Source organism: Cornus florida, unplaced genomic scaffold (assembly GCF_030987335.1).
Source record: "Cornus florida cultivar Cherokee Brave unplaced genomic scaffold, ASM3098733v1 CherokeeBrave_3.0.0_Hap2_Chr10, whole genome shotgun sequence".
In the NCBI taxonomy this organism is placed as follows: domain Eukaryota; kingdom Viridiplantae; phylum Streptophyta; class Magnoliopsida; order Cornales; family Cornaceae; genus Cornus; species Cornus florida.
The window spans coordinates 26,677,154-26,695,875 of NW_026775580.1; the positions used below are offsets into that span (position 1 = coordinate 26,677,154).

Consider the following 18,722-nt stretch of genomic DNA (forward strand, 5'->3'; position numbering starts at 1 on the left):
ACTCCTAAAAAGCGAACTCACAAGCCTCATTCCATATGAACTTGACCCCCTTACGGGTGAGTCGAGTCATAGGTGCCGCTAAATGAGAGAAATCCTGAACAAATCTCCGGTAGTAGCCAGCTAGGCCAAGAAAACTCCGAATCTTAAACATTGTCTTCGGATGTTCCTAATCCATCACCGTTCAATCTTTGATGGATCTACTGCAACACCGCCACCTGACACAACATGTCCCAGGAACTTCACCTTCGATAGCCAAAATTCACATTTCTCAAACTTGGCATACAACTGATTATCCTTAAGGATCTGCAATACTGTCCTCAAGTGATACTCATGTTCCTCTACCGAAGCTGAGTATACAAGAATGTTGTCAACGAAGACCACAACAAACTGATCAAGATGGTCATTGAATACACGGTTCATTAAGTCAATGAAAGCTGTTGGAGCATTGGTCAACCCAAATGGCATCACCAGAAACTCATAATGGCCATATCGTGTTCGGAAAACGGTCTTAGATATATCCTCATCCTTGACCCTCAACTGATATTAACCCGATCTCAGATCAATCTTCGAAAAGCATGTCGCTCCCTTCAATTGATCAAATAAGTCATCAATCCTAAGCAAAGGATACCTATTCTTGATTGTGACGTGGTTCAGCTTGTAATAATCAATGCAAAGTCTCAAGGACCCATCCTTCTTCTTCGCAAAAAGAACCGGTGCTCCCCAGGGTGAAGCACTAGGACGAATAAAGCCTTTAGCTTTCAAATCATCCAATAGAGATAGGCGCTGTACCGGGAATGACGACGATGGCAAAGATAACTTCCCGAAGAGGAGGTAACTCTGTCAGCTGCTCTGGAAAGACATCAACAAAATCCTCAACAACTGGCAGAAGAACACGGCCCAAACAACTATCCTCATCGACTAGCAAACTAGCCAAGTAGGACCTATGGCGACTCCAGTCACCAATACTGAAAATCATCGTCGAGTGGGAATCGCTCCTATCTCCCACAAAATGAAAACGATCTCCCCTAGGAGTGCAAACAGACACTCGCCCGCGGAAGCAATCAATCGTGGCATGAAAGAAAGACAACCAGTCCATCCCGAGAATGACGTCAAAGCCTGTTATATCAAAAACGACAAAATCGAACTCTAAAGTCCGCCTAGCTATCTCGATAGCACAACCCTGACAAACACGGTCCAAAAACACTAGACCCCCAACTGGTGTGTCAACACAAAGGAAACCATCCCGCTGCGTGACCTCCAAACCCAAAGAATGTGCAAATGCAGCAAATATGAATGAATGTGATGCACCAGTGTCAACAAGAACTCTAGCCCAAGAACTGAAAACTGGAAAGATACCTCGAACTGTAAAAGTCCCTGCAGAGGTATTGGCCTATGGCAATGCATAAGCTTGTCCCTGAGCCCCTGACTGCTGAGAACTGCCCTGGTGGCCTAACTGATGTCCAGAAGCAGTAGGCGTAGAACCTCTACCCGGATAAGAACTAACTGGCGGCGCCACTGGCTGTGGTGCCTAAGGCACCCTGAAACCCGACTGAACCACTGCAGACTGTACTGGTGTGGCTTGTGAACTAGTGCCACCCTGTGCTCTACTCCGTGGATGAAGGCAATCCCTCCTTATGTGACCAGGTTGCTTGTAATAGTTGCAAGTCCCCTAAAACCCCTTCGTCGAAGCTGTAGGCTTACTAGCCTGTGATTGACTGTTCTGTGGCTGAAGCTGTGGGTAGCGAGACTTGATATGCCCCGGCTGCTAGTAATGGTGACAAATTATTCCTCGGGTTGATCCCGAAGATACAGGAACTGTGGGTGCAGACCGAGTTTGCTGTGACTATCCCTGAGTGCGTGAACTGTCCCTGGCCTTAGCTTTCTTCCACTGATTCCCGGAAGATGACGGAGTGTTACTGCGAGGCTGCTTGTGTGAACCCCTGATCCGTAACTGATCCCGTTCCTCTGCCTCAGCTAGCATTGCCCTCTGGACTACCTCTCTGTAAGTCCGCAAATCAAGTATTGAGACCCGTGGCCTGATGTCAAGATGTAGTCCATCCTGAAATTTTATTGCCCTGGCCTCATCTGTCGCCACCATATCCTCGATATAACGAGAGAGAGAAGTAAATCGTGTCTCATTCTCAATGACACTCATAGTGCCCTGATAAAGACCTGTGAACTGTATCCTCATCTCCCACCTCATAGCCCTAGGAAAGAAGCGCTAGAAGAACAAACCTCTGAACTCGTTCTAAGTTATCAACTCAACATTGTGGACATTGGTCATAGACCTCCACCAGATATCGGCATCTCCCATGAACATAGAGGCTGTTAAGGAGATCCTCAATCGGTCTGTAGGCACTGCCATGCTATCAAGCTTGTGTACCATGAGATCTAGCCATGCCTCTGAAGCAAGCGGATCTATACTCCCTAGAAACTGGTCGATCTTAACCCTTTATAACTTCATGAAGTAATCCAATGCCTCATTAACAACTGGTGCCGGTGCTTGTACCGGTACTAGAATCTGCATCCCTGCAACATGCTAATAAAACATCTGCTGAATGGACTCTAACATCCCCAGAGCCACCCCTTGTACGATCTGCTCTTTATAAGTCAGCGCTCATGGTGGATTAGGAACCGTGCCACGAATTGGAATCCTAGGCCTTCCCGGACCCCTTGTAAAATCGGTGTCATCCACCTGTTCCTCAATGCCCTGACACGAAGACTCTCCACGCGTGACAACCATGATGCTAAACGCACAAGAAGAAAGTGGTCAGCAATGATACAAGTTATCATGACCGAATGTAACTCATGCTATGAATGCACGAAGCAAGAAGCATGTCAATGCATGTGATATACAGTCATGCTAAAGCAGGTAAGCATATACAACATGTTAAATGAATACTGAAAACTTCCAGGCACTTAAACACGTAAACACATAGACATGTTATCAAACTAAGCATGTAAACATGTTATAATACTGAAACATGTTATCAAGGCATATGAATAAATCAAAGTACATCAACAAAAGTATAATATGCACTTAAAACCCGTCGTCCTAAGGTTTTCGAACCTAGGAGCTCTGATACCACTTGTAATGACCCGAGTTTTATAAACCCGGTGCGTCAGTAATGACCAAAAGATGACCCGTTAACGGATCCGAAATAAGGAAACAAAAGGTGAACAACAGTCTCTAGAGACATAACATATCTATAAGACACCAATGTGACCCTCAATGAGGTCACGGAATCCATAGAAAACAAATGCGGAAGCGACGTCTCAAAAATTGGAAAAAATGAACCTAGGGGCAAAATGGTCTTTTAAGACTGAAATGGGTACCCCCATACACACGTTTGCAAAGAAAATGAAAAATTAACAAGGATGGACTCAAGAATGACTTGATTCGGAGTCCAGACGAAGAAGATATTAAGACTTGAAGTCAAGGAAAGAAAGACCTCCTTCCGGTTCAAACCGAATCCAACACTACCTCACTTAAACTTTAATATCTTAAGGTACAAAGGGAATCTGAAGCTCAAATTGGTATCATTGGAAATCTTATTTCGACACGGTTAGTTTAGACTCAAGAATGGACCAATTCAAAGTTGAAACGAAGAAGTTATGTTAGATTGAAGTTGGAAGGCCAAAGTTGAACCCGCAAACAGGTTCTGGAAGACTTGAACCGGTTCAACATTTCTTAAACCGGTTCAACATGGATAGAATGCCTATGCTGGACCAAAAATGACCCTTGAACAGGTTCAACACATCTTGGACCGGTTCAACTTGAACAGAATGGGTAAAATGCAGCAGGAACAGTAAAATTGCAGATAATGAGTTTGGAATGGGATTTTCGTGACCAAGCTGATGTTTTCTTGAAAAATTCCATGAAGAAACCCCCCCTAAAACCACATTTTCTATGTGACCATGTCAAGACTGGAATTTATTTGTCAACATAAAATCCCTAAAATGCCCCCACATCAGATTTGCAATTAAAATGTTAAAAAGTGTCCAAAGGAAGTTCATTTCATGAAATGGTGTGAATTGTGCCCAAGTGAGCATGCACACAAATGTATTACATCTATTTAGACATGCACCAATGGTTCACGACCTCCATAAATACTCAATGCAAAAAGTGACCCTCAAAACCTCCATTTTATAAGATTTTGTCTAAAAACATAAAATATGGAGACTAAGAGGATACGTAAAATTTGGAAAGGTGTTTAGCCCTTGGCCACACCTCGAATAAAGTAAATAGACCTCAAATGAAATCTCGTAACCTAAAAATACCTCCCAATGCAAAAAATGATACTTAAAAACCTTGGGTCTTTCATTTGTCCCTTTAAAAACAATTTTTCATGAATAATGCATAAAGGTGAATCTAAATGTAAATTGGCTCTTGGCCATATATTACACATACAAAATAAGTATCAAAAGGTACACTTAAGTGTACATTACATAGTTTAGACAACAAATACATATTTTGTCATACTAAGCAAAATGGAACAAGATATGCTAACATGTGCATATTCTAACATAGCAAAAATACTCCAAGAAGTCTAGCAAGTCTATGATTATTGTGCATCCCACAATATTGCTTCTTTACCAGAAAAACACCCGGTAACTTTGGGGTGAGTAAACAAGTTTACTCGTAGGGAATGCATAGGTTTATCCTTATACAAGGTTTGTAATTCAATACAATTTAATCCATGCTATTAAAGTGACATTAAAACTTTTAACATGGCATAATGAGATGTAAATTTACAAAGTTAACAACTTGGAATTTAAATGCGAAATCAAACCAAAGTGGATACTTGGATATTGCCCGGATTAAAACTGTTCTCTTGAGATCACTTTAGGGCTATTAACCCATGGGTACCTTTCCCCTAGTGCGCATTATAATGTAGGGAGCTCTCTATCTCCCGTACTAGAACCAAGTCCTAGCTAAGTCACGTTCTTGATTATATCCCAAGTTTCCAAAATCAACAAGTAGAGCAACTAGTTATGATATGTGATAAAACACAACAAGATCCATGAATTGAATGACTAAATCATTAGAATAATAAGATAGAAATTAATTAAACTAATTAAGTAATTTCTCTAGATTTCAAGAGTTGTCCAAATGATTCCAATTAAACATATAACAAGTAGTAACTTATGGACATGCCATATATCAAGTCGAAAATGGAATTCAAGCATGGTACAATTAAGTAGAATTTAAATCAATTTAAATCAATTAATTCATTTATTTCTTATTTCCATACAAGACATGGATACAACATGGAAATCACTATAAGAACAATTAAATCACTTGAATGATAAATTATAACACCCCCTACCTCAATAGAGAATAGAATCTCTATAATCCTATGCAACAAGCTCAAAATGGAAAACCAAGCTAGGTTTTATATAGAGGAGAGTGAGAGGGTACTATTGTATTCCAAGTTCAAGGTTCTAAGGTGAGTGGAAGGTTATCAAAATGTAGCTCAAAGCTTTAATTCAAGCTTAGCTTCAATGGAGATTTCTTAAGGTTCTTGGAAGAAAGGTGGTGAATCAATTAAAATGTATTAGAAAAACCTTAAGTAAAAGTGGTAGGGATCTCCACTCACTAGATGCTCTTGCACTACCTCTCACACACACACTTCCAAGACTAATTGTGAGGCCTACACTTGTAATGAATCTAAGTGAGCTTCCAAGATCAAATATTGAGCCTACACTTGCCAACCATCCATGCTAACATGTGTTCCAACCCTAGGCCAACAAATGGTTGAATTTCCACCCTCCATGTGTCAAAGGATTAAGCCTCCAAGTGGCTTCACTACAAAATCAACAAATAGCACCTTAGGAAAGTGACACTTGTCACATTTCCAGAAATTGCAAAGAAGTCCTTTTTGAAAATATCTTCCAAATTAAATTGCTAAATGGTCCCTAAGACGAAAAATAATTACTTTACTTAATTACCCAAAAACCCCTCAAGTTATGGATAATTACAAAAAGTCTTGTTTTTAACCCCTTTACAAGAGAAGTAAGTATTTAACATGGTTTTCTATAAAAGTGAAAATGTAGATATCATGGAAATGAAATATAATGGATGTATACAAAGCCGGAATCAAATCCGAGCACAAAAAGTGAGGTTATGCAAGGAAAAACGAAAAAAATGACTAAAGGACGAAATAGGGAAAAGACGAAAAAAATAATTTCCGAAAAAGAAAGGAAGGAAAATGACCGGGTCATTACAGATGGTGAGACCTTCACCACCCACACCTATTTGCTAGATGACTTGTGGTTCTTTGACTCAGTCTTATTCCGTAACGTTTTCATGGCCGGCCATAAGATTCAGTGGAGAGGCGACTACCTGATAGCTCTGTACTCTTTCTATACAGGGCATTAGCTGTCTATCCCTGTGCTCATCTGGAGCGTGATGATGAAGCTCTACGATGAGCACATCAGCAAGGAGAGGCCCAAAAGGGCTAAGTCTCTCCCATTTGGCTACCTCATCACCCAGATCCTGCTAGACTAGCGCTATCCTTTCCATCCTCGGGAGCACCCTGAGCGAGGATCCTGTCACTTCCTGAAGAAGGACTAGGATAAGAGCTATAATGCTATTATCAAGAGACTACAGGAGGACGCAGCAGAGGCCTTAGAGGCTGAGGAGGCAACAGTAGCAGCAGACCCGGCAGCGGACGACGCAACAGTTGATCCGGCTGCCGTACATATGGATATTTACTTGGAGCAACCTGTCGAGGACGCAGAGCAACACTCTCCAGCTGGGTCACCCATTCAGGATGCAGAGCAGGCTCAGGATCATCATTCTTCCGATCCAGCCACACTTGAGGCTCCAGCTCAGACACTTAGTTTTGGAGAGCATCTTCAGGCTTTGTAGGATGCTGTCGTATCTATCCGCGCTGACACGGTATCTTTCCGAGAGGATGCTATCTCCATTAGAGCTGATATTGCTACCCTCCGTGCGGATGTCATGACCGTATTCCTAGATCTATCCTGAGACATCCGGGGAACGCGACCTGCCCGTCCTACCTCTTCTTCCTGATCTCTCTATCCCTTTCCCCCTGCTATTTTATATATCTGTGATACTTGCTACATTTTTGTCACTGTTATACTATTTTTCCAGCCGTGTCTGTCTGCTCTGATACTGGATGTACTATACTTTATTTTTATTTTTATTTATATATATTTTCTGTATGGATGTCATATTTTTATATTCTTATTGCTATCTATTTGACTCCATCAGGTGCATCCCAGTGACTTCAGTAAGAGAGCGTACTGCCCCAAATTTTTAGGACCACCCTTATACCTCTCTCTATTTTCAGTTACTATCCTATTTACACTTGCATGACCACTGTGCACTGTATTATCCCTTTTGTTATCTAATGAGTTTATCCAAATGCCAAATTTCAGGACCACAGTTGATCCCAAGTTTGGGGGGGCTATGCCACCCACTTTGGATACTTCTGTCCCAGCCATTCTTTGCCTTCATTGCACTGGTATACTCTTTCCTTTTGTTCTCTTTGCATATTGAGGACACTGTACCATTTAAGTTTGGGGGTAATGGTGCTTTGCAGTGCTTGTTTTTAAATTCAAAATTTTGAGCTTGACTTGTGTATTTGAGGGATTTTCTATGATTGGTCCATATTAGCTATGATTTTGATCTTTTGAGGACTATATTGCTTAGAATTTAAAAATTGCTTGACTTAAGAGTTCAATACTCCTTGTATGCCTTGTGGATGCCATTTAGGAGTAATTTTTTTAAAAAATTGATATCTTGCTTACACTTGTGGTCCACATCATCTTGATTTTGTGATTGTTTTGAGATTCATTCTAGGATTCTACACTAGCACAGGCACACACTAGCATTCATTTGTGGGGTACATGCTTTGTTGATTATTGAATTGGTTATATTCTAATTGAGCTAGTACTGCATTGAAAGCTTTCATTCTTGATAAAGGTGGATAACAACCCCTTTTCACTAAGTAGCCAGAATTCTAGCCTCATCAAGTACTAAACTTCTCACGCCGAAAGGTGGAGGGCCCAAACTCTAGTTTAAAAAAAAAAATAAAAAAAAGAAATGAAACTAAAAAGAAAAAGTTGTAAAAGCAATAAAAAAAAGGTGAGGACTTCTCCTAGAAGGTGAGAAGTGGAAAATGATTAGATAGAGGTTGTTTTAACTTGTAGCCTAGTTGATTTAAGCTTGTAAGTCCATAGGGGTGCTTGAACACCTAATGCCCTAAAGCCGTCTGGTTTAGGAGTCATTGACCTAACGCTCGACCTCATGAATCGCTAGAAAGCTTAATAAATCAACACATTGCACCATGCTTCCATCTTTGATCCTATTAAAAAAAAATAAAAAAATAAAAAAATAAATTGAGTGAAAAGAATAAGCGCACTTAGAACAATAAAGTTTTAATAAAAGGTCCATTCTTTGTCTTGATGATCGGTACTAGATTTGTGTGCTAGTTTGAGGGTAAGGATGTGATTAATTCTTTAGTTGGCTAAGATAGCAACATATTTGATGCCGGTCCACTCAAAAAGGATTCTAGAGTTGTTTTGATCTTTATGATCATTTTCTTGATGTGTGGAGGACCATACTTGCTTGCTTGATGTCGAGATTTTGGGAGATTGCTTGGAAATGTTTGAAACATTGCATACTTGAGGTAGTTTTCTCCCAATACTTGTTTGCAATATTGGTGCCTCTTTTGCGATAATGAGCTTAATGTTTGTGGGTATCATTTCTGGAAACCCTCACGAGACTTCACTCGTCCACTAGGGGTAACCTCGGGGTTTAAAAAGCTTGTTGCATGTACTAAATACAATCGTGTTCCCTACGAAAGTGGCGTTATCCATTTATTGCTTTCTAGTTCATAGTTGTATAGTTATTCATTTCATTCATTTACTTTCTAGTTCATTGCTAGGGACTAGCAATATTTAAGTTTGGGGGTGTGATGAGTGCTGAAAAGTGCGTATTTAAACCCCTTAAGCTTAGGTGTTCTAGAACCTTTATCTATCTTATTTTACTGTTTTGTATTAATTTCGTGTTATTTCCATTTTCAGGTACTTATCCCCAAAATAAGCTAACTCAGCCAAATAAGAGCATAATTGAAGCAATTCTGGGATGAATCAAAGAAAGGAGCAAAGTAGAGCAAAAAGAAGAAAAAGGTGGAATTTCAGCAACTTTGATCAATCTCAAGAAAAGTTCGATTGATCCAACTTTCATCGATCTCAGCACTTCAAGATAGATCTGAGCTATGTTTGTCCCTGTTTAAAGATCTCAAAAGTTTGATCGATCCAACTTCCTTCTCTGATCGATTGAACATTCTTCTCCTTATCCAAATGATTGATCTTATCCAGTTGTACCACCCTGCCAACCACTTTTGTCCTTTTCCAAAAAATATCTTCAAAATATCTCAGATTCATTTTTATCCAAAAAGGCACCGCCATTGAGGATCGATCCAACTTCAGTTCGATAGATCTTAGCCATGTTCGATCGATCCAAGTCCAAGGTTCGATCGATCGAACTTCCTCCAGTGCGAAAAAGTTAAATTTCCAGCTCACAAAAGTTGTCCTTTATCCAATCATTGGAGAATATTTGTTGTACGACCCTAACTCATTTTGGGTGTCATTTGACCTACCTATATAAGGATAAGGATTACTTTTTGTGGGGGAATATCATATTGTATTATCTCATATCATATCATACCTTAGAGAACTCTTAGTGAGGAAGAAAAGAGGAGGAGGAGTCTAGAGACATCATTGGAGGCTCCTCATCAACCAAGGAGCAGATTTCTTCCATGGAGCTTGCCTTTGAGGGTTAGAGGACATCATCCATGAGTGGCTAGACATCCTCTTGGGGCTAGAGTTAGCCCTAAGCATGCTTTCTACTTCTTGATTTATGTATTTTTGAGGGGATTTGTATTGTGATTCATGTCTTAACACTTTTATATATATAGATCTTGTTTATTCAATGATTTATGTGGTTTAATGCTTCCAATTGATCATTTCATTCTATCCATATGTCTATGTATGCTAGAATAGATGTTCATGTGTTTGTCTCTATTTCTTGTGTTATTGATGCATGTCTATGTGTGTTGATGCTATAGATCTAGAGATTGTCAAGATATAGTGCTTAATGTCATGTTCTTGTGGTTTATTTGATGGTTCATACTCATTGCTTGATGGATTGTGCCTCTCCCTTAGTTTAATTTCATGTCATTAGCTTAGTTGTAGTGTAGTTGTTAAATGGGAGGACAATCCATGCTTGTTGTTGATGTTCCATACTTATGAAAAGCAAGTAACATGTATCTCTAACCTTGTGATATGTTTGGATTGTGAGCTTAAAGAAATGATTAATGGCTTAATTTGATATGTTATACTATCCACCATGTTATTTAGATAATATATGCTTAATTTTTCATCCATGCTTATTGAAGCAACCACACACACACACTCTACATTGCAATACATGTTTTTCCCCTCATTAATCAATTATTAAAGGTGTAAAAAAGCTATGCTTAGTGGTGATCTCTAAACCCCAAGATCTCTCTCTCTCTCTTTTATTCTCTCTATTACATTATTGCTTATTTTAGTTTAATTTGCATCTAGTTTAAGTCAACCAACCAGCCACTATTTTGATCACTCGACCTACTAACCCTAATTTTGATCCCTCAACCTAGTACGACACTCAATCCTTTGGGACGATCCCTACTCACCCTAGCTATATTTTTAGTGAAAGGTAGTAGTGGCAATTTATAAATGTAAAACTTGGCCACATTTGTATAAACTCTGTGTTTGAATCCGTGACCAAAACCCACCACTTAAGCTCAAGAATAGGAGGAGAGATGAGAGAAGAAACTGGTGGAGTACTAGAGAGTAAAGGAATATGTTCTTTCTTACTTTTTCAAGGTGGGAAATCTAAAGTAGCCACAGAGTCCATCAAAGCATTCACCACACTTATGGATCCTTCTGTGTTAAAACCATAACTTTCAAACATTTCACAAAGGCATACCTTAAGAGGGTCCTTAGAGAGAATAGAGGGAAGATTCTCCTTTATGGTTTCATCCAAGACATCCACTAGGAAACACTCATCTTCATCTGTGGGATGTTGACTCGCATTGAAAACATTTAGCTTAACCATCATATTGCCCAAAGAGATGTCGATAATGCCGGATCTACAATTAATGGTGGCATTGGCAGTGGAAAAGAATGGTTTTCCTAGGATGACTGGAATGTGATTAGTAAGATTAGGGACTGGTTCAGTATCAAGTACCACAAAATCAACCGGGAAATAAAATTTATCAACCTTAATTAGAATGTCCTCAACAATTTCCCTCAGTTTCTTAATTGATCTATCGGCTAGTTGGATCACTATCGATGTTGGCTTCAAGTCCTTTAATCCTAATTACAAGTAAACAGAGTATAAAATAAGATTAATACTTGCACCTAAATTAAGGAAAGCTCTACGAACCTCTTGGTGATAACACAAGAAATGGTCGGAGCACCCGGATCTTTGAACTTAGGAGGAGTTTTAGAAAGAAGAATGAAACTCACTTGTTCAGTTAGAAGCACCTTCTTAAGGTCCTTTCCTTTGCTCTTCCTCTTTTGTGTGCACAAGTCCTTTAAGAACTTTGCATATGGTGGAATTTGCCTAATTGCATTTAGAAGAGGAAGATTAATTTTCACTTGTTTAAATACTTCCATTATGTCATGAATTTTTCCTTCTTGTCTCCCAAATGATGAAGTCTCTCTCAATGCTTGAGGAAATGGAGCTTTTGGCTCATAAGGCTTCTCTAATTGGGGAGATAATGATGAAGATGATGGACTGTCCTTTTTGGAACCACTAGCATCCAAGAAAGTTGGAATAGGATTTTGAATGGGACAGATGCAACCACTTGGTTACGTCAGTTCACTATCCTCCTTAGGTACCTCTACCTTGTTGTCCACTTTCCTAGCATTCCTCAAGGTAGTAATTGCTTGAACTTGGTCATTTCTAGAAAATCCCGATGAAGGACTTGCTTGTACCATAAATTACCCCTTAGGATTGGTCTCAGTTTGACTAGGTAACTTACATTTCTCTCTCACATTTAAAGAATTAGCTAATTGCCCGATTTGAGCTTCAAGCTTTGCAATCAATTGAGAATGAGAATGAAATAATTGATTATCTCTTCGAAGATCACTGAAGGCTTCCAAGACCTTGTCTTCAAAAGTGGGACTCTTAGGAGGTGCTTGATTTGGACTAGAGTAAGATTGAGAATTGGATGCTTAAGGATAAGAGTAGGATTAAGAATTTGATTCTTGAGGATAAGAATATTGATTCACATTTTGAGGATAGAATAAAGGACGATAACCTTGAGAATTCTGATTTTGGAGATGTGGGGAAACATACTTTGCTTGGTAACCTTGAGTTTGAGGAGGGTTTGCATCGTCTCCTTGATTTTTCCATGCAAAGTTTAGATGATTTTTCCACCCCAGATTGTAAGTATTGGAATAAAGCTTGTTCCCTTGATGAATGAAAACGACATTTGCTTGTTCTTAAGACTCACTTGGTATGATTTGTCCAAGAGGACAATTTGAAGTATGGTAAGTGTAACTAGAACAAGTCATGCACATTTCATTGGAATGATGGGAATAAGATTGAATTGCCAGACCTTGATTCAAAAGGAATTTGTCAAACTTTTCAGTAAGATTTTTGACCTCAGCGGTAATTTCCATGGAAGTGTCTATTTGATTTAGAGCTTTCTTTCCTCTCATATTTGCTAGGCAACCACCCCTAGAAGATGAAGATCTATGCATTGAGTTTTCACTCATTTTTTTGAAAAGATGCCAAATTTCATCTTTGTTTCTTTTTATGTAGCTTCCGCCACAAGAAGCATAAAAAATGCCCTTATTAGCATCAGATAAACTTGAAAAGAAACATTAAACTAATTACCACTTAGGTATGTCATAATGTGGACACTTCCGTAGCAAGTTATTCAAACGTTCCCATGCTTCGTGAAGGGGTTCTCCTTCTTCTTATTTAAATTCATGAATGGAAGTTCTCATGGCATCGATTCGACTTACGGGTAATACTTCTTTAGGAACTCTTGTTGCAATTGTGCCCAAAAGGTGATTGTATTTGTCCCCAAGTTGTTAAACCAATATTTAGCTTTATCCCAAAGAGTGAAAGGGAAAAACTTCATTTTAAGGACTTTTTCCGGAACATCTATGATTTTCACAGTGGAACAAACTTCCAAGAACTCATCTAAATGTTTATAAGGCTCTTCATTGCTCAACCCATAGAAAAGGGGCACATGTTAATGGTGGAAGCCTTAATCTCATAATGACGAGCACGAAAATTTGGCAACTGAATGCAAGTGGGTGTATTATATTAATTTGGAGTGTAACGATCCCTAAGGACCATTGGAGGATTGAGAGGAGGATATGCCATTTGACCTTGATGAGGGTATGCCATTTGACCTTGTTGAGGGTATACCATTTGAACATTTTGATGTTGTTGCTCACCAATTGAGGGAATAACATTTGGCCTTAGCATATCTAGATTAGGTTATTGCACAACAAGATTGATTGGTCATGGCATTCCCAAGGCTGGATGGACACCTTGAGGATCCACAATATGAACTTGTGGTGGGTGGTGTACACCATTATGATCCACATGACCAAGATCTTCAATGGGATCTGCAATTGGATCTACTGGATCTTCCATTAAAGGTGATGGAGGATCAAAATTTGGAAGATTAGGATGACTATCTCTTGTACTACCTTTTAAAAACTAAAGGGAAACTTCGAGATTTTGATTTATAGGAGTAAGAGGATGACTAACTGATCTACGACCATGCATGCACTAGCATAAGTCAACACACCAACAGTTCAATTTTTCAACCTCCATATACGATGTTCCCAAACTCCTCAATAATACCAATGCACTTAAAACAAATAAATACCTCCACACAGGCCGATGCCTTCTACAAGAAGGTATGCTTGAACTTAAAAATAAAACAATTCAATTTAAGCCTCCACTTGGGCTATCCAAAGCATGTAAGATAGTAAAAAATTAAAACACAAGAATCAAAGAAAAACTTACAAATAGTCCTTAAGCAACTTCAATTTTTTTTTAATTGTTTCAAAGTCCAGCATTTGCTCTATTTTGTTTCAAGTACCTAATTAAAAAATATCAGATGAGAAAATAAAAATTAAAATGACTTTAAAGTAAACAATCAACAAAGAACTAATGTCTAATTCAATTCTTTAAAACCGTTAGATCCCCAGCAATGGCACTAAAACTATGACGCGACCGAGCGTGTGTAAAAAATAATGTACAACACTTTAGGTTTAGAAATAATGTCAAGTGGGTATCATATTTTATAATTTATAAAACCACTAAACACTTATACTATGGAGTATGAAGCGAGTAGGGATCGTCCCAAGAGATCTAAAAAATGTAGGTTTTTTGAATTGAATTCTATTTTAGTGCTTATGTGACTGCTAAAAAGATGTTTGTTTTATGATTAGAACTAATTTTAATTTAACTACTTGCAACAAAAGAATAGAGTTTTAAAGATTAGGAAAGAGACTTAGGGTGTAGGACTCACCACTAAGCATATTCCCTAACTCACTAACTTTCAACTAATTGGGGAAATAATACTACGTAATTCTAATGTAGCTAACATTTGCAAAGAAAAACATGAATCATCAATTTCAAGCTTGAATTACCTACTTAAAGACAATTAAACTAGGTGTAGTATAATTCATCAATCCAAAGCATGACTCATCAATTCAAGTTACAAGTTTAACATACATCAATTAAGAAGGTAATGCATTTATGACAAAGAACATGGAATTCAAACGCAAGTATAGATGGCCTACTTACCTAATAATTAAATTGCAATTAAACTAATTAAACTTAAATTAAACTAATTAAATATGAAATTAAAAATAATTAGATAATGAATTAACCTAAACATGTAGTGCCATCCATCAAGTAGAAGTATTTTCCATTAATTTGAAACACAATTACAACTAATCAATACCATGCATAGCCATCACAAGAATCAATTAACAAAGAATTCAAGTGTAAAATTTGTTTATCAATCAACCACACATAAGACAACATGAGATTAATACAGATAATCAATTGGAGGAATTTAATTTATAATATTCAAAACTATACACTAATTATATAAATTAATCCCCAAAAAGTGAAAAGAGAGAGAGAGAATAGGTTACATGTTTAGGGTTTATCCAACCCTAAATAAAAGAATCAGCCACTCATGGTTGATAGATTGAAGATGTCAACAAGTTCCATCATCTGCTTCATCATCTCTGAGCTTTTTCTTCCAAACCCTAGTCCGTTCTTCTTTTTCTCGTCTTTCGTGTGTTTTCCCGAGAGAATGATGTAAAACTTACAGAATATAAAAAAAAAACTTAATAATAATTAATAATAAAAACTCACTTAAATAAAATAATAACTAACCCTAAACTCATGGTTCACTGGGCCCTTAAGTAACAAACCCTATTAAAGCCCATAAGTTACAAAAAAAAGCCCAAAAGACAAAATCCTGTAGCCATCAAAGGTCCAACCCTAACTTAAATTGTTGCCAACAACATGGCATCCGAACGCTGCGTTTGGCGTCTGGACGCAGTGTATGGGAAGCTTGCGTCCGGATGCAAGGAATGGCGTCCAGATGCAGTGCACTCTGCTGCATCCTTGGCATTTTTCTATTTTCTTCTGAAATGTTCTGGAACTTTTTGCTTATCTCCAAAAATGCGGTAATGGACTAATTTAAACCCGTTTGAACTTTATTGCCCTGAAATACACATAAACATAAAACATAAATTAGGACTAAAACATAAAAATAAGATAAATGCAAAGACTAAAATACCCTAACTTAGGTGCTTAAATGTGCAGCATTTAAGCACTTTTCATTTGTGTAATTAAATTGGTTTAAATGATTAATTGTTTAGTTAAATGATTTTGTTTATTTTTAGTTTATTTTATTTTAAAAGATGATGGATTTGGGTTGTAGCCCATGGACCAACTAGATGGGTCTTGGATTATTTGAATGGGATCCTAAAAGGGTTGGATAGTGACCCATGGGGATTTGTAGTTATATATATATATATATATATATATATATATATATATATATCATGAGGTGTATATATATATATATCTATATATATATATCTATATTATATTCAATTTGAAAGTTTAAGGCAAGTTCTCTTTTCCACACTTCTTCCTTGGATTTGTGATTTATATGTCTCTAGCATAATTTTTGGGATGTTTAAAGGATTATTAAAATTGTAATCCATGTTTAATTTGATCTAGAACATAGATTTTTATGAGTTTATCTTCATGGTTGTTATTATTGTATGAATTAATAAATTCATGACTTAGATATGATTTTTGATGTATTTCTATATGTTATAATGATGTATTTTTGTGCTCGTGTGTTGATGGGACTTAGTTACATGCTTTATAACCCTTAACAATGAAGATTAGAGCTTTAAACTGAGTTTCTCGGGCTGTTTCATGAAACAGTGCTCAAGCACCCTAGGGACGAAACAGTGCTCAAGCACCTTAAGGACGAAACAGTGCTCGAGTACATAGTTTTCAACTGTATCATTAATTATACAATGCCTCCGGATAATTATGAGGTGAATGGGCACCACTGTACGTTGGGGTATTACCTAGTTGATGGTATATACCCTAAATAGGCAACTTTGTAAATCATCCCGCACCCTATTACTGAAAAAGATAGATTGTTTGCTCAACAACAAAAAACTATTAGGAAGGATGTTGAATGAGTGTTTAGTGTGCTACAGATAAGGTGGACTATAACACATGGACCAGTGTTTTATTTGAAAAAAGAAAACTTGAGAAAGATAATGAGAATGTGCATCTTATTGCACAATATGATCATAGAAGACGAGGGCGGCACCAAAATTTTAGAATGGACACCTCCAATGGATGAGCCGATGTGCCTTCCATACTAGAATTGAGACCGATCATTTTTGGTGGCACACATCTCCATTCACCTCTATAGGATTCGTAATGTGGAGAACAAAGAGGATCTCATGGAACATTTATGGAATAAATTTGGTAATGAAGAAGTTTAATAATAATATTGAGTAAAATGTAATTTTTCATATTGTTTGTGATGAATAAAATATTATTTCTAATTTTTTTTAATTCTCATATATTGTTGACAAATTGAGAAAAAAAAAAAAAAAAGATTCAAAGGCAAAGGAATAAAAAGGTTTACATTAGATAAAGTTACATCCTAAGATGAAATCACCATGCATATAGGGAAAGCAAAGTAATTTTGGTATGATAAATTTTTTGTCATTTAACCAAATAGCAATGTCTTTTGCTTTAAATTGAATGACATTTATGGGAGCTTCAACATTAATGCCTTGAACACCAATGGGATGTTTCATTTATCGCCATTTTTCTGATGGGATGGCATTATAACGACAACAACTGGTTGTCGCTCCAGTGTCGATGAGGACACATAAACTATAAGGTTTGTAACCTTTGAAGTTAAGAATACCATTTACGTAAGTATACTTTTGCTTTTTCCCTTGAGAAGGCGCAATATGGATTTTGTCATTTCTTTGTCTGAAATGGAAAAATCTTGCGGACTTCATGAAGTGATTGGAGCCAGGAAGGAAAGGTGCATCTATAGGAGCTTTTCCTTTTTCGGTCCATGTAAACCTTCGACTTGGAGGTAGTAGGTCGGAGGTCTGAACATTAGATGTTCGTGGAGGAAGGAGTTTGTCCCATCTAGAGGAGTTGCTAGATATGCGTGCGGAGGCAGAACGCTGCAACTATGGTTGCTTCTCTTTATTGGTGATATAAAGATTGGAACCAGAGGCTTGAATGGTGGTAACAGTAGGCTCAGTTATACGCAATTTTGGTTCCGAGTTGATGTTTTTGAATAACCAATTGCGAGGAATTTCCAGATCTGTCCATTTTAGTAATTTTGGTTCAATTATTGAATCAAAAGGACGTGGTTCGAACAAGGTGACTAGTTTAGAGTCAATTGTAGGAATGGTGGTGGTTTTGGGTTCACGAGTAAGCTCGTAGAGAACTTTCCACTGTATTCCTAGACTTGGAGAATCAAAATCCATTTTGAGATTGGAAAGTTGAAGTTTAAATTGAAGAACTTTCTCAATGTTTGGATCTGTAAGGGAAACGAAATAATTCGGTTTGATTTTAAACCAAATTACATTGTTAATAAGATTGGATTCAACGCCGCCAATGAGGGCATCAACAGGGTTATGGAATCGATTATCCATAATGAGAGCAAGGATGGGTTGATTAATTCCTTTGCGGAATAGAGAAGTAATTTTGATCTGAACCATTCCAATATGAATATATCGGGCGAGAGGATTCTATTGTCGCCATCGTGCAACCTTGTCGTTGTTGAGGATATTGAATCCATACTTACCACTAGAGGTGTAATCGATAGTGGTATCACCGCTAAATTGTTCAAGGATCCTTTTTAAAAAGATAAAGAACTTGGAAGTCTTATAGACTTCGTCTTTTTCCAACTTCTAGAGTTTAGCAAACTAAACAAGTTGTTCGTTACATTAAATTAAGTAGTGTTATTGGTGAAGAAATTCAGTTTACAAACGAACAACTTGTTCAGTTTGCTAAACTCTAGAAGTTGAAAAAAGACGAAGTCTACAAGACTTCCAAGTTCTCTATCTTTTTAAAA

The 18,722-nt window shown here is 37.6% G+C and overlaps 1 protein-coding gene across 1 annotated transcript; it reads right to left on the reverse strand.

The window, feature by feature from the left end:
• Positions 1 to 17,829: 17,829 nt before the first annotated feature.
• LOC132277447 (uncharacterized) lies at positions 17,830 to 18,366 on the reverse strand. The gene has a single exon (XM_059779305.1). The coding sequence runs from the start codon at positions 18,364 to 18,366 to the stop codon at positions 17,830 to 17,832; it is 537 nt and encodes a 178-aa protein (XP_059635288.1).
• Positions 18,367 to 18,722: the final 356 nt, after the last annotated feature.